The 17,500-nt window shown below is 38.8% G+C and overlaps 1 protein-coding gene across 1 annotated transcript in view; it reads right to left on the reverse strand.

Moving 5' to 3' along the window:
- The window catches only part of dnajb12b (DnaJ heat shock protein family (Hsp40) member B12b), a 26,061-nt gene that overhangs the window by 7,366 nt on the left and 1,195 nt on the right, over positions 1-17,500 (reverse strand). Inside the window, exons 2-6 of the mRNA XM_067429471.1 lie at positions 10,021-10,159; positions 8,977-9,122; positions 8,404-8,574; positions 6,853-6,926; positions 6,527-6,636 (exon numbers count right to left, since the gene is read on the reverse strand). Of these exons, the coding sequence (XP_067285572.1) occupies positions 6,527-6,636; positions 6,853-6,926; positions 8,404-8,574; positions 8,977-9,122; positions 10,021-10,159 (640 nt within the window). The remainder of the gene's footprint in view (positions 1-6,526; positions 6,637-6,852; positions 6,927-8,403; positions 8,575-8,976; positions 9,123-10,020; positions 10,160-17,500) is intronic.

The raw sequence follows: 17,500 nt of genomic DNA on the forward strand, positions 1-17,500 counted from the left end.
TATGACACAGGTATTACAGGAGAGGGTGAAATATGAGGACATTACCCATGGCCCCACTTTTCAAAAGGCTTATAAATCACACAGGAGGAGTTTTTATGAGAAAGTAAAAATGCAGAATATTTCCTGTGATGGGTAGGTTTAGGGGCTGTGTGTGTGTGTGTGTGTGTGTGTGTGTGAGAGAGAGAGAGAGAGAGAGTGAGGGGTAGGTTTAGGGGCAGTGTGTGTGTGTGTGTGTGTGTGTGTGTGTGATGGGTAGGTTTAGGGGCAGTGTGTGTGTGTGTGTGTGTGTGTGTGTGATGGGTAGGTTTAGGGGCAGTGTGTGTGTGTGTGTGTGTGTGATGGGTAGGTTTAGGGGCAGTGTGTGTGTGTGTGTGTGTGATGGGTAGGTTTAGGGGCAGTGTGTGTGTGTGTGTGGCTGTGTGTGTGTGTGATGGGTAGGGTTAGGGGCAGGGGCAATGTGTGTGTGTGTGTGTGTGTGTGTGTGATGGGTAGGTTAAGGGGCAGTGTAAGGGGATAGAAAATACGGTTTGTACAGTATAAAAACCATTACGCCTATGGAATGTCCCCATATGTTACAAAAACAAACGTGTGTGGTGTGTGTGTGTGTGTGTGTGTGTGTGTGGTTCTGATCGAGCAGAAGTGAGGAAACTCTTGTGTGAACACGATGGATCTTCAGATATGAGATGGACTCTGAGTCTGATTGTTAGGACACTTTTATAGTGCTATTGTGTCATTATTGGAGCTTTTGTCCCGTCTCGTGTGTGTGTGTGTGTGGGCATGTTTTGTGACATATGAGGACACAAATGTGTATAATGCCATGGGTATGACACAGGTATTACAGGAGAGGGTGAAATATGAGGACATTACCCATGGCCCCACTTTACAAAAGGCTTATAAATCACACAGGAGGAGTTTTTATGAGAAAGTAAAAATGCAGAATGTTTCCTGTGATGGGTAGGTTTAGGGGCAGTGTGTGTGTGTGTGTGTGTGTGTGTGATAAAAGTCATAAAAGCCGACCAATCAGGTTGTGAGCATCTCCCTGTGCCTTTGGTACGGTAACTTTAGGTTCGCTGTTAAAAAGCGGACCAGGACTATGTGTTTTGTTTTTGGTCCGGATCAAACGAACCGAACTACAAGTGTGAACTTTCTTTAGCCTGTCGTCGGTTCACCGCCCATCTGCTGCTTGATCAGCTCGATAAAGGTTTTACCGCGTAATTAATCTGTGTTTAAATTAAGTGGTGCAACAACGCGATTTAAAATAAAACCCAGATCAACAAATCCGAGATCAGCGTTAAACTTTGCTTAACTGAATCCTTGTTAGTGCAGCTCACCCTATAGTGTTTTTCACGTTAAGCGTTTTAAAAACGTCCGGCTGTGTTTAGTGCTGTATAGTCCCCAAAACGAGCATCTTGTTCACATATTTTTGTTTTAAGATGGAAATTTGACAGGTTTGTGCTGCAGTTCATGGCGGTGACAGTCAAGTGACTGAAAACTATGAATTACTGTTAATATTCTGAATAATTGTATTTGTATATTATCGGTTTTTATTCATACTTTACGTTAACTAATATTAGTTAAAGATAAACAGCAGCAAGTAACAGTGTTCTATAAAGACTAAGGTCAGGGTCAGAGGTCAGAGGTCCCGGGCTTCATGCACACGGAGTGTGAGGCAGCAGCTGAGCGACTGCCCACTCAGACTTCAGATGTTTCCACGCCATTAAAAATCATTCAGGGTCAAAGGTTAAGAGTCCACACAGGTCACAACATCTCCAGACTCTCTCAGCCAATCAGACGAGCTCTCACATGATTGACAGAATGCTGTACAGCTTCAGCGTTTCAAATTAGAACGCAACATTAAAAAATATCAAGGTAAAAATATGCTAAATCATCCTAGCGACATTGAAACATGTTAGCAGCACACTTAAACATAGCAGCAAATCTGGTAATGCTAGACGCATGTTACCAATGTGCTAATTTATGCTAGAAAATGCTAGCTATATGATAAAAGGGAATAAAAACATCATCACAGTAGTCCATATGAGACATCAGTGGGTTAATTAGAGTCTCTTGAAGCATCCAAAATACATTTGGGTCCAAAAATAACAAAAACTACGACTTTATTCAGCATTGGCTTCTCTTCCGCGTTTGTGTTCAATCCTCAATATAAAGATTTAAACGGTATGAATCAGCGAATTGATTCATGAATCAATTAGCTGATTCATAATCGTTTTAATCTTTATTTGAGGATTGAACACAAACCCGATGTCATGATAAATCCTGTCTGCCTGTGAAATCGTGTCCGTTTATAGGACCCACCTTGGTAGCGGTTTTAAATGCCTGATCAAAAGCTGTTATACATGCTAAACAATTAATTCATTGCCATACTAAGTACACACGCGCGCACACACACACACACACACACACACACACACATTTGAAATGTAATTGATTGCTATAATGGGAGCAATAACATGTTCTAAATTATTTCAAATGATAAACTATAGCCCCTTTCACACTGCACGTCGGACCCGCAATATTCCCGGAGCATTGCCGGGTCACCTTCTGTGTGAAAGCACCACGTCCCGGGATTGATTACCGAATTTGACCCGGGTCGGGGACCTAGTAATATTGCGGGATTCGACCCGGGACGAGCGCTGTGTGAGCAAAAGCCGAAACTAATGCCGCAGCGTGTGCGTAGTTATCGTGCGACTCCTAGAGCTTGTTTCTTCAATAACACAACCCTGCAGTGCCAGAAGAGCTCGTCGGTGTTTTAAACGCAGAGAGTGTTCGTATACAAAAGAAACTAAAATTAAACAAGCAGAAATGAGCTCAAACTGGACACAAGTCGAGACCACGGAGCTCCTTACTATCCGCGCTGAAGCTGAGATCGCTCGCCGTTATACGTCACATCCGGATGTCACGTGTCGACTCGACCCGGGACCGTTACGGGTTGTGTGTGAAAGCGCACATATTACGGTATTTCGCTGGCAGTGTGAATGGACCAAATCTAGCGGCCCGGGAACAAATGGGGTCGCATTATCCGTGTGTTTGCCGGAATCGCAGTGTGAAAGGGGCTAAAGTAGTACCAATACAAAATCATGACACAATAATGTACCTATAATGTAAATAATAAAGAATAATAAAAAAACAATAATATACAGAACAGGTGCACAAAATAAATATGAGATGCTCGTATATATCTTATATACTTATACACTGTAAAAAAAAATGTGTTGGTTTTTGTTGGTTTAACTTAAAGGGTTACTTCAGCGATTAGCATATGGCTTTGTATCAGTAGAAACACTGGAGTATATTCAAATGATTGTGCTTTCCCCCCTCATCTCCCCCTGAGACGAGAGATTTATGCATTTTATTTCTGGAAAAACTCCTCCTATGATGCAAATTGACGATATTTGCATCATCGGAGGAATGTTTGGCCAGAGGCTAAAGACTACAGCCAGCAGAGGGAGACATTTCCTCATGTTTAACCCACACATGGGGATGGAGATCACACTCACAGCTCAGCTCAGCTACAGGCACTCATTTAAACGGAGCTATGGTGAGCAATGGAAGTCTTTTAACTTCTCAAATTAATTTCTATGAAAGTTAAGCTTGCAAAGGCATGAAGTGAAACGCACCAGACTGAACTCGCGTTGTGAATGTATGCCGCGAGTGTAGTGGCGATTACCTCAGCTGTCCTCACGAGAGCTCATCAGCTCATTTATCTCACTCCTGCAGTCAGTGCTCAGTGCTGTGAGACTCACGCGGCGACTCACTCATTATATTGAACACACACGTTCAGTTTTTAATTGTAGTGTCTTCTCCAACTCAGTCACAGTAATCCAGTAGCGGTGGCTGTGGGAGTGGCCTCACAGGGCAGTGAAGCATTCTGGGAATTGTAGTCTTTCATCCCCATGAGACAAAAATACATTTTCTGTCTTTTCTCAGTCTAGAAGGCACCAAATTCAAAAATAATTTCACATTTCCACTACATTGATGACCCAGTTTAAATACAGATTCATCTTCCCAGCGCTGAAGTACTCCTTTAAAAAAGTAAGTAACCTGGTTGCCTTAACATTTTGAGTTTATTGAAATTAAAAATTTGAGTTGATACAATGAAGGAAATTTGTTTAATAAATAGAAACTCAAAATATTATTGTATCTGAACCACATAAAAATTGTGATAAATCATGAAAATAGCACAATTTGGCTGCGTCATCAGAAATAAAACACACAATTACCCAATATGCTTACAACATCAGTTAATAATATTTTAATAAAGGTTGTCGAATCTCAAAAAATGTTCATTGTATGAACTCAAAATTTTAAGGAAACCAGGTAACTTTTTTTTTAAATAATTTTTTACAGTGTATAAGCACTTATAGCTTCAGTTTTATACTACTATGAAACATGATTTGTAAGACATTAAAGACTATTTTAACACAATTAAAACAACAAAAATCAAACAGCAATTTTATAAGAATTGTAATCAGGCTCTGAACAGATCACCCATTAAACGTTCTTTCAGCCAATAGAATCGCTCTGGGGTCCTAAGTGGACACGATTTATCATGACACCAGAAGAGAAGCCAATGCTGAATAAAGTCGTAGTTTTTGTTATTTTTGGACCCAAATGTATTTCTGATGCTTCAAGAGACTCTAATTAACCCACTGATGTCTCATATGGACTACTGTGATGATGTTTTTATTCCCTTTCTGGACATGGACAGTATAGTGTGCATACACTTGCATACGCTCTCGGACTAAATATAAAATATCTTAAACTGTGTGTGAAGATGAACGGAGGTCTTACGGGTGTGGAGCGACATTAGGGAGAGGAGTTAATGACAGACATTTCATTTTTGGGGGAACTAATCCTTTAATAATTAACTAAAAAAAAGGGGGGAAAAGAATGTTTTATAAAAAGTTGGTTACACTTTATCTTAGGGTGACTTGCATTGTAATTATACATTTATGTACTGAGTAATATTAAGCAACTTCGTACTTACCATAGGGTTTGGTTTAGGGTTAGTTGCATGCAATTGTGCATGGTTTATAGATATTACTACATGTAACATATGTACATTAAAATAAAGTGTTACCCTATTTATAGAGTATGAAGTAATATGTATGCACAAATTCACAACTAATTACGACTTAATCAACTAAACTCACTAAATAAATATTAAATGAATGATAAATTAGCTAAAAGAGGGGGAAGGGAATGTCTTATTAATATAAAAATAGACATGCACGCACAAATTTGCAACTAATTAAGTCTAAATACATTAGGGTGAGGAGTTAATGACGGTTAATGATTTTTGGGTGAATTAACCCTTTAAAATGCTTGATTAATCTCATGTTCTTGACTTTCTTTTTTGTTTTTTAGCCCAGGTCCGTTATATTTAACATTAACAGAGACAATAAAAACATGTTCGGTGAGACCTTCGTTTGGCTGCTTTACTGACCAGGGTCCAGAACTTGACCTCTGACCCCACCGGCCCGAACCGGCTCATCACAGCAGAAGTCGTGCTATTGATCGGCCTCAGCACTGATCAACACGTGCAGGATCGGAGCAGATCAATATGACCTGCACTCCATTACTGACCATCGGATGATCGGCCGAGTGTGCAGCGTGTGTGTGTGTTTGTGTGTGCGCTATTTAACTAGCATGTGACAAAGGTCTGGGACGTGCTAATCATGATCAAAAGAGTTCACAAGCTCAGTGTCACTCGTTTGCATATTTCATTAATGACCTGCAGTCAGCACACACATTTCCTATTCATTTCATATCATACGTTTTCATACCAAAATCTTTATACAGTTTCTAACATTTGGACCCCACAGTAAATACTCTGGACTTATGTAAATATATTTAATATTTGCATTAAAAAATTATATATTTGTATATATAAATGCATAAACATAAAATTATATAAAATGTAATATATATATATATATTATATATATATATATATATATATATATATATATATATATATATATATATATGCACATTTATTTATGGCTAATGTAAATTATATATAATTTAATAATTTTTTATATATTTATAAATATATATAGAACAATATATCTACAATAAATAAATGGATATATATGATATAAAATTTAATTTAACTTAATTCATTTATTTATGCATATATTAAACGTATTTATGGCTAATGTAAATTATATATAATTTAATAATCATTTAAATATATTATATCTAACATATATCCGAATTTATTTGTGCATATTAAATCTGTTTACGTCTAACATTAAACTTTTGTGCCAATTTTGAAAACTTAAGAACGTTTAAAAAGAAAAAAAGAGTGCTTTAGAGCTCATAAATAAAAATTATTTCAGATATAATTTATTTTTTATGTGACTCAAGTTACACAAAAGAGCAACGGGGCTGTTCAAAGAGAGAGTAAGAGTGTGTGTGTGTGTGTGTGTGTGTGTGTGTGTGTGTGTGTGTGTGTGTGTGTGTGTGTGTGTGTGTGTGTGTGTGTGTGTGAGACACTCACGGTCTGAAGCTGAGGCTGTATGGAGGGTTTGTCACCATCATCTGACTGAGCGCTGAAACGATGACGAGGATGAGGATCGGCATCAGCTGCATGAGGAGAGCCAGACCTCCCTAAACACACCGTCATATTATCATCACTGCCCCCTGCTGTTCACACACACACTCTCTCTCTCTGTTATTACAGTCAATTATATACATAATATACAAAATAAATTATTACATTTACTAAAAAATGTGTGTATAATGTATGTATATATATATATATATATATTGAAATAATTGAAAAACAAAAAAATCAGTAATATATAATTCTTTAACATTTCTCACCCCTCTGTGTACTCCTCTCTCGCCCTGATTCTGATTAAAGCGCATCCGTCCGTTACTGTACATATGAACATTACCTGAAAGAAACACACGTCTATATTTAGAGCCTCAGGAACTCTCCTCACACACACACACTCACAGACTCACTCACACTCACAGACTCACACACACTCACAGACTTACTCACACTCTCACACTCACAGACTCACACACACTCAGACTCACTCACACTCTCACACTCACACACACTCACAGACTCACTCACACTCTCACACTCTCACACACTCACAGACTCACTCACACTCACTCACACTCTCACACTCACAGACTCACACACACTCACAGACTCACTCACACTCACACTCTCACACTCACAGACTCACACACACTCACAGACTCACTCACACTCACACTCTCACACTCACAGACTCACACACACTCACAGACTCACTCACACTCTCACACTCACAGACTCACTCACACTCTCACACTCACACTCACAGACTCACTCACACTCACAGACTCATTCACACTCACTCACACTCTCACACTCACAGACTCACACACACTCACAGACTCACTCACACTCACACTCTCACACACTCACAGACTCACAGACTCACTCACACTCACACTCTCACACTCACAGACTCACACACACTCACAGACTCACTCACACTCTCACACTCACAGACTCACTCACACTCTCACACTCACAGACTCACTCACACTCACAGACTCACTCACACTCTCACACACTCACAGACTCACTCACACTCACACTCACACACACACTCACAGACTCACTCACACTCTCACACTCACAGACTCACACACACTCACTCACACACTCTCAGACTGACACACACTCACACTCACCTCTCACACACTCACACTCACAGACTCTCACACACAGACTCTCAAACACTCTCATTCGCTCCCAAAAAACTCACACACTCTGACACACTCACACACACACTCACACACACGTATCCCCTCCAAAAAAACTCACACACTCTCTCACACTCTCACACACTGTCTCACACACTCTCATTCCCTCCCAAAAAACTCACACACTCTGACACACTCACACACACTCACACACACGTATCCCCTCCAAAAAAACTCACACACTCTCTCACACTCTCTCACACACTGTCTCACACACTGTCTCACACACTGTCTCACACACACTCTCACACACACTCTCACACACACTCTCACACACACTCTCACACACACTCTCACACACACTCTCACACACACTCTCACACACACTCACACACACTCACACACACTCACACACACTCACACACACTCACACACACTCACTCACTAACACACACACTCTCTCTCTCACACACACACAGTCTCACACACTCTCACACACTCTCACACAAACACACACACTCTCTCACTAAAAAACACACTCTCTGTCTCACACACTCTCACACACTCTCACACACTCTCTCTCTCTCTCACACACACACAGACTCACACAAACACACACACTCTCTCACTAAAAAACACACTCTCTCTGTCTCACACACTCACTAGAAGGGAAGCCTCCTCCGAAGAACATGTTGAAGAGATCTTCCGGCGAGATGTCGGCCTCAAACTGTGTGTTGTTGTTGTTCTGGCTGGATCTGCTCCGCTCCTCTCCGAACTGATCGTACTGCCGCCGCTTCTCCACATTAGACAGAACGGCGTATGCGTTTCCTATGGCTACGGCGCACACACACACACACACACACATACAGCATTAAAAAAACCTAATACACTGTCTTCCATGTTCATCTTCCTGATTCACACTGCAAACAATGCTTTTCTTTCTCAGTATTTTTGTCTTGTTTCTAGTCCAAACATCTAAAAATTCTTAAAACAAGAAGTATTTACTAGACAAGCAAAAGAAATTGTCTTGTTTTGGGAAAAATAGAAAATAATGAGAAAAATAATCGTGTTTTCTGTTTGAATTAAGATAATTTTTCTCACCCCATTGGCAGATTATTTATCTTATTTTAAGCAAAAACTCTCTTCATTTAGAGTTATTTTTTGCCAACAGTGGAGAATATCAATAATCAACATTCAAGCAGGAGAATGATGATGAATTATTAGTGTGTGCCGTACCTTTAAAGGCCTCTGTGGCCCCCGGCGCGTGATTCTTGTCCGGATGAAACTTTAATGCCAGTTTTCTGTAAGCTTTCTTCAGCTCGTCTTCAGACGCTTCTTTCTGCACGCCCAGAGTCTCGTAGTAGTTCTTGCACTGCTTTATTCTGACGAAACATATAATAAAATTACAAAATTGATCAAATGTACTAAAACTACTGACAATATAACAATAAAAGGTCATTAAAATATGAATAAATACTTTGATAGTCTATAAATAATCCTAAAATAACACTGATATGTATCTTATGGAATAATGTTTACGTTGAATTAAAACTGAAATAAAAAATGTAGTTAAATATAAAGTATAATATAAATCAAATAAACATGTAATATAATAATATAATTAAAAATTACAGAAGCCAAAAAATGTGCTTACTAAACTTACTAAAAAGATTTTTAAAAACCTGATACATAACACTAAAAAAAACACACACACAACACTAAATACACATTCACACACTCTCTCTCTCTCTCTCACACACACACACACACACACACACACACACAGTCACATGCACAGACACACACATACACTCCCTCACACACACACACCCTCACACACCACTAAATAAACACACACACACTAAAATACACACATACACACACACACACACACACACACACACAAAACACTGATTTGGATCTTATGAATAATATCTGTTTATATATTTTAATACATTAGCAGAAAAGAGAAGATTTAAAGGATTATGGGAAATACTAAACCTGCCATTGGGTCAAGAAACCCTCACTAGCATTAGTGTGTTAGTGTGTGTGTTGGCATTATAAGTGCACTTCACAGGGGAAATATACGGATATAATATAATATAATTAATATAATATAATTAATATAATATAATATATAATATAATATAATATAATATAATATATAATATAATATAATATAATATAATATAATATAATATAATATAATATAATATAATATAATATAATATAATATAATATAATATAATATAATATAATATAATACTGAGGTGCATTCACCTTCTGACGGCCTCGGCCTGCTCAGGTGTGTAAGGTTTACTGGAGTCGTTAGCGCTGACCCCTGACCTCCGCTGACGAGCTCCTGCCTCGCCATTCTGAGGACACGACTCGCCGTTCTGCTCCAGAGACTCCAGCAGCTCTGACACACACACACACACACACACATCAGTAACACACATCTGACAGCCTTAAAGAGACAGTACACCCAAAAATCACAACTTTTTCCTGCTTAGGAGGCAAAATTATTCGTTAAAATATCGTCTTTTGTGCTCAGCAGAGAACAAAGACAGTCCCTTTCAGACAGTCTAAAGATTGGTACACTCACTCATTGGTCATGTAATCAGTTACAAATATATTGGGCCAAGATAGTTTCTGAAATGAGTAATATCTTTAATAAGAAGTTGGCACTGAATCCTTTATTTTTGATCCTTGGTCTGCCTGATGAATCTTTGATTTTATCAAAAGAAAAAAGACTGTATAATATTCTCACTTTTGCAGCTAGGAAAAACATTTTATTGACGTGGATAACTGACAAGACTTTGACTATATCGGGTTGGCACAAGATGTTGATGGACTAGTTCGGCTGGAATATTTAACTTGTGTAGTTAATGTCCAGCCAGACCAGCTTTAAAGTGTCTGGAAGCCCTATATCAATAATCTGGTCCCGAATTGTCAACTATTCTGCGGAAAGGTTTCCCCAATCAAGAGTGAGAACATAATGGTTTTGAAAATGTAATGTACCTTTTAACGTTTTATCTTTTTCACACTCTTCAAGTCGCCTTCAATGTGCTCATTATTACTTAGGCCAAGGTTTTTTACATTTATTTATTAATTTATTTAGCTTGTGCTTTAGCTCGTGTTTTGTTGTCGTGCTTGTTTTTTTTTCGTGCTAAAGTTGGAGAATGTTCAATAAATAAATATATTTTTTTAAAAGACAGTCTAAAGAAAAACTGTGGAAACATACAAAAGTAAAAAAAAAAAAAAACATTAAAAAAATTAAATGTAATACCAAAGCAAATAAAATTAATTCAATAAAATACATTTAAATAATAAATGATAAATACAAAAATAATAATAAATAGATTATAAAATTACAGTACATCACAGGAATGATTTCAAAACAAAGCTTCGAACCGTTGATTCAATGAATCGATTCATGATTCGGATCACGTGTCAAACTGCTGAAGTCACGTGACTTTGGCGATCTGAATCATGAATCGATTCGCTGACTCATAACGGTTCGAAGCTTTGTTCTGAAATCGGCCATCACTCTATAAGTCGTTATTTAGTGTTTTTGCGCACTAACTCTATTCTGGCCTCTTCATCAATGATTGTAGAGCCGCTGTAGTGAGATGGGCTTTGTAACGACGTCTTTAGTGCCTTTATGGGTCTTGAGAGAGGAAATGACATTGGTGTCAATGAAGGCCTTTCTGAGCCATCGGATTTCAACACTAATATCTTCATCTGTGTGTGAAGATGAGCGGAGGTCTGACGGCTGGCCAACCACAGGAGGAATTAATCACACAATTTACATTTATGGCTGAACTAACGCTTTAACCTGTTAACTGTCACCCCCCTTTTTTGAAAAAATACATGAAAATTCACTATCCAAACGTAAATGGTTGCTATTCAAGAAATCACTTCAAAAAATTAAAGTATAAAAAAGTTATACATAAAAAAAGTATAAAAAAGTTATATATTAAGTTTAAATTTACTGTAAATCAAATATACTGTACTAGATATTTACTATTTAATATAAAATTTATGTTACAAAATCATTTGTACTCTAAAATTACTATCAAATCAAAGCCATATGTCTAATCAATCTGTGTTCCAAATTTGAAGTTGATATCACAAAAATTGAAGTCCCCATGAGATTTTGTTTGGGCGCAGTACCAAACATAGCCACCGGGTGTCATTGAAATTCCATTGATTTTTTTTTAATACAGTGTCAAATGTAAATATTTTGGTCCAAATATCACAAAACAGTTTGCAGATATAGAACCCTGAGACTCAGACCTTTCCGACGATATGTGTTTTGTCAAGATTAGAAAAGGTTTTTATTGTAAAGTAGTTAAACAAATATGAAACATGACGACGCCCACAAGGGGAGGAGCCCACTAGAATAATTTAGAGCACCGTTTCGATGGTAACGCAAGGTTCGATTTCAAAACGGTTTTCACAGGATAAATATTGAGTTCGTTAGCTTTCGAATGGTATACAGTCCCTGACAAAAGTCTTGTCGCTTATCTATTTTCTAGAAATACCTGATATTAACCTGACTTTTAATTAATGAATTGGTGTTAGAAATAGCTCATATGAAAAGCTAAAACCCTCCCAAATGATGTTTAATGCACTGAAATAAATAATGTTCACAGAAAAAATATTTATCATTTAATCAAGACAGAAAGGTCAAATTTTGACAAGACAAAAGTGTTGTCGCCTATACAGAAATTGAACAAATTTACTGCAAATACAAAAATATGTCAGCAAATTAAGTTGTGGTGCTGTGAGATCCAAATGTAATATCTTGTATGACTTCCATGAGCTTGAAGGACTGCATCCATGCGGTTTGGCAAGGATTCATACAATTTATTGATGAAGTCATCAGGAATAGCTAAGAAAGCAGTCTTGCATGCCTCCCAGAGTTCATCAATATTCTTTGGTTTCGTCTTCCATGCGTCCTCATTCATCCTACCCCACATATGCTCAATGATGTTCATGTCTGGTGACTGGGCTGGCCAATCCTGGAGCATCTTGATCTTCTTCGCCTTGAGGAACTTTGATGTGGAGATGGAAGTATGCGATGGAGCACCGTCCTGCTGCAGAATTTGGCCTCTTTTATGGTTGGGAATATAAGAGGTAGCTAAGATTTCTTGGTATTTTAGACTATTGATGTTGCCTTCCACCCTGCAGATCTCTCGCACACCCCCATACTGGATGAAACCCCAGACCATGATTTTTCCGCCACCAAAGGGGATTCACCCAAACTTCACTGTTTTCTGGGTGAATCTCGGATCCATTCTGGCTCCAGTAGGTCTCCTGCAATATTTGTGGTGACTGTGGTGTAATTCAACAGAAGATTCATCTGAAAAATCCACCTTCTGCCACTTTTCCAGCGTCCATCCTTTTAGCAAGCTGTGGGTCTTGGCAAATGCCACATGGTTTTTCAATTGTCTTTTGTTTAGTGCTGGCTTCTGGGCACTGATTCGACCATGGAGGCCATTTCGAGACAGAATCCGACAAACTGTTCTGGTTGACACAGGGACTTCAGGTGACCAGGTCTCGTGGAGCTCTACTGCAGTGGAAAATGGGCTGGCCTTGGATTTTCAAGCCAACAAACGGTCCTCTCGAGCAGTTGTCTTGCGGGGTCTGCCTGACCTGGGCTTGTCAAAAACGTCTCCAGTCTCTTCAAATCTTTTTTTTATCCTCTGTACTTGACGCTGAGACACATTGAAGGTGTCTGCCACATCAGCAGTGGATCTGGTCTTCAGCCTCATGATAATCAAAACTTTAGTCTCTGGGTGAATCTTAGGCATGTTTGCAGAGGTCTAGTTGCAGTTGATGTGAAGGTCTAGTGTACTGGGGTTCTTTTTATACACACTTGAGACCTAATTGATCCATTATTAGTAACAGGTGAAGCTCATATGACAAGGTGACAACACTTATGTCTTTGCAAAAATTGACTCAATGGGCTTTACCAAGCTGTGAATATTAGAATACTTTTTGAAAGTTTAGTTTTTCACTGAAACATTATCACAAAAGCTGGTGGGATTAAAATGAGCCATTTCTTGTAAAAATATCTTGATTAGAAATATATTTCAGCGGCACTTTAGGTCAATTTGTACACAAGCGACAAGACTTTTGTCAGGGACTGTATAATTGTCAACATTAGATCAGGATCAATATAGAATATAATTGTTTTAAACATGCAGTGGCAAATGGGCCCAGCGGTGGGCCAGTGACAGTTAACAGGTTAAGGAGCTATAGCACCAGTCATACAAATAAGCCTCTTTAAAGGCTCTTTACAAGCCAAAGCACCGCTGTTGGTGCTGTTTAGCAGCATCTTTGATGAAGAAATAAAACGATATGGTGCCTCTTAAGCCTAGTTCACACTGCCCGATTTTTGCCCCGATTTTGAGTCGCCGACAGGTTTTGTGAAATCGCCGACAAATGCCCGAGATCACAGGCAAATCGGTGCTCGTGCACGCGAGTGACAATCACGCAGTATGAATTATCAAAGACGCGATCAGAGAGAATCGCCAACGAGTCGCCGACGCCTGTGAGATATTTGGCATGCTAAATATCTGGACCTGTCGGCGATTCAAACTCCTGCTGTGTGAACAGCGTTTTGACTGAAAATTACACTGACAGCCAATGAGAGAGTGAGATACAGGGCCGCAGGAGGTTCAGGGAGGAGTTATAAAGCAGAATTTCAGTATTTTAATAGATATATTTACAATTCTATCAAACAGAAACAAAGCCCAAACATTTGCACATCCAGCCACAGCCGCAGCACATTAAATAATTATTTATTTACCTCAAACTGTCTTTGCAGAACACAATCCTGGCTCCCTCTGTCTCTCCAACAATTTCTTCCGCCATAATCTTTTTTCTTTTTCTCCACAAATCAGCGCACATACAATTTGAAGCAAACTTTGTGCAGTTTGTCATTTTTAATAACAATTCCAAGTCTCGCGCGAGAACTCCGGTCTGACGCACGTGTGATCTCGCGTTGTTTACTTGTCACATCGCACGTGTGTTTGGGAAACGTAGTTTGCACACCGGAGAGAGAGAGAGTTGTCGGCGATTCTTCCTCTTGTTCAGTCATGCAGTGTGAACTCCTCTGTCGTCAAACCATCGGTCAGTGTGAACACAGCAGAGACTGAATGATACCCCAGATAGTCATGCAGTGTGAATAGAGCAGTGACCCGACGAGTTTGAAAATCGTGCAGTCTGAACTAGGCTTTACGGTTTCTACATTTGACCAGGTGCTGTAGAGCAGATTTAAAGATATGATGCTATATATTCTGGAGTTGTGGTTCTTTCCTACCGTCGCCGTTGCTCTGTTGGGGACACTAAATATTAATCTATATTACCGATCTGCCCACATTGACACTATATGATAAATGAACTGAGCTGATAACATCCCCATTTTGATGTACGCCTGTACAGCTGAATCTAATTATGTTGCTTTATCTTCCTGTTAACACTGTGAAGCCGCTCTGAAACAATCGGTATTGTTAAAACACTGTAAAAAATGTGTTGTTTTTTTTTGGTTTAACTTAAAAAAGTAAGTAACCTGGCTGCCTTAAATTAGATTTGAGTTGATACAATGAAGGAAATGTGTTTAATAAATAGAAACTCAAAATATTATTGTATCTGAACCACATAAAAAAATGTGATAAATCATGAAAATAGCACAATTTGGCAGCGTCATCACAAATAAAACACACAATTACCCAATATGCTTACAACCAGGGTGCGAACTACAGGGGAGCTCGGCTCCGCTAAATATGACATGGGCTGAAAACACAATTTGTGAAATTTTGGGGGTCTCAAAAATATTGACAGTGTGTTATTTGAGGTGCAATTTCAGTTTTCAGTAATGTGATCATGGTGGATTATTATATGTAAAATTGCTAAAAGTATATAATTAAATCTTGCATGACGGTGATTTAAATCTAATTCATTTCAATAAAGATAACTATAGATGCTGTTCTTGTCATGACCATCAAGGTGTGGTGGCGCTGCGGTGCAAATTCCACTCGTGTTTAGTACATGTCAACGCAACGATTCGTAGAAAAAACAAAAACGAATATCCACTTCTTGATCTTGGATTTCTGGAAGAACAGGAAAGGAAGCTGACCCAGGCCTCTGAGGTCGATTCGGTGTTAAGGCTTGTTATTCCCCATTATGTGTTGTGGCTGGGTTGATATAGGTCTGCGCGACTATCGATGTAAGGCGTAAGACTAACGTTAGTTGAATGGAGGAATTATGGTATTCTTCTGTAGCCTGACGAGTAACTTCAACCGTTCATATAAACTCAAAGACAGCCGTATGCTTTGTTTATAGACTATTTGTGGGCTTTTTGACCTATCAATTCTTTTTTTTTTTCTTCCTTCATTAAAACCAAAGATGTTCTTCAATGATTGTAAATTGTATATTAAAGGTCCCGTTCTTCGCGATTCCATCTTTCAGACTTTAGTAAGTGTGTAATGTTGCTGTTAGAGCATAAATAATACCTGTAAAATTATAACGCTCAAAGTTCAATGCCAAGCGAGATATTTTATTTAACAGAAGTTCCCTTTCAAAGCCTACAGCGAGCGGCCGGTTTGGACTACACCGCTGCACTTCCTGCTGTGATGACGTCACTATACCGTTTGTTGACTAAAGCTCCGCCCACAAGAACACGCAAAATAGGGGGCGTGGCCTCGTTGCTCTCCCGCGTGGAGAAGAGCACGCATTCAGTGCTTGTATCGCCCCGTTATGGTAAGAGGCGGGACCTTTCCGGGCAAAGTGCGCTAAGCTGCTGTCCAATCACAACACGGGAAGCGCTGGCCCAATCAGAACTCGTTACGTGTTTCTGAAGGAGGGACTTCATAGAACAGAAATCATCCGGCCGTTTTTAGGACAGAGGAAACAGCGCTGTACAGATAAGTCAATTGTGTGAAAAATACTGTGTTTACACGCGAAACATGAACTCATGTTATATTGCACACTGTAAACATAATCAAAGCTTCGAAAACACGCGAAAAACGGGACCTTTAAGAGTCTCCCCAATGCATTAAGCAATAGATTGACGTGTGTGTGAAGGAATATACATGTCCTCTTTTGTGTATAGGGATGCATGTGTGTGTGTGTGTGTGTGTGTGTGTGTACATGTATGCGCATGCTACTGTACCATTACAGATGATGATGATGATGATGATGAACTCCTGCTATAGGTCAGACTGAGGTGTCATGTTAATCTCAAGCCCCATTGAGCTGATTAGACCTCACATTAGGGCAGAAAACTATTGCATTCAAAACTTCACCCTAAGAATAGAAATACTTTTTTATTTATATATCGAGAAATTATCATATTTCAATAATTAAATAATGCTAATAATTGTGCATGAATTTTTGTTGCATAAAAAATAATGCAATAATTTTTGTTCATAAAACACTATTTTCTTTTATGGTGCTGATGTTCAGGCAAGCGTGTCATTCTCACACACACTCACGCTTCTGCTATAGTGACCGCGGTTGCTTACTGTAAACCCACAGACTGTGATGCTTTTCTGATGTACCGGGCCCTAAACTGCTGCATGCACTATAAAACATGCCGCTAAATGGCATTAAAAGTGGGATTCAAAATTATAGAAATATGATAATTTCTCTATATATAAATAAAAAAGTATTTCTATGAAATGATCCTTAGGGTGAAGTTTTGAATGCAATAGTTTTCTGCCCTAATGTGAGGTCTAATCAGCTCAAT

The sequence above is a fragment of the Pseudorasbora parva genome, chromosome 21, assembly GCF_024679245.1.
Source record: "Pseudorasbora parva isolate DD20220531a chromosome 21, ASM2467924v1, whole genome shotgun sequence".
NCBI lineage: Eukaryota > Metazoa > Chordata > Actinopteri > Cypriniformes > Gobionidae > Pseudorasbora > Pseudorasbora parva.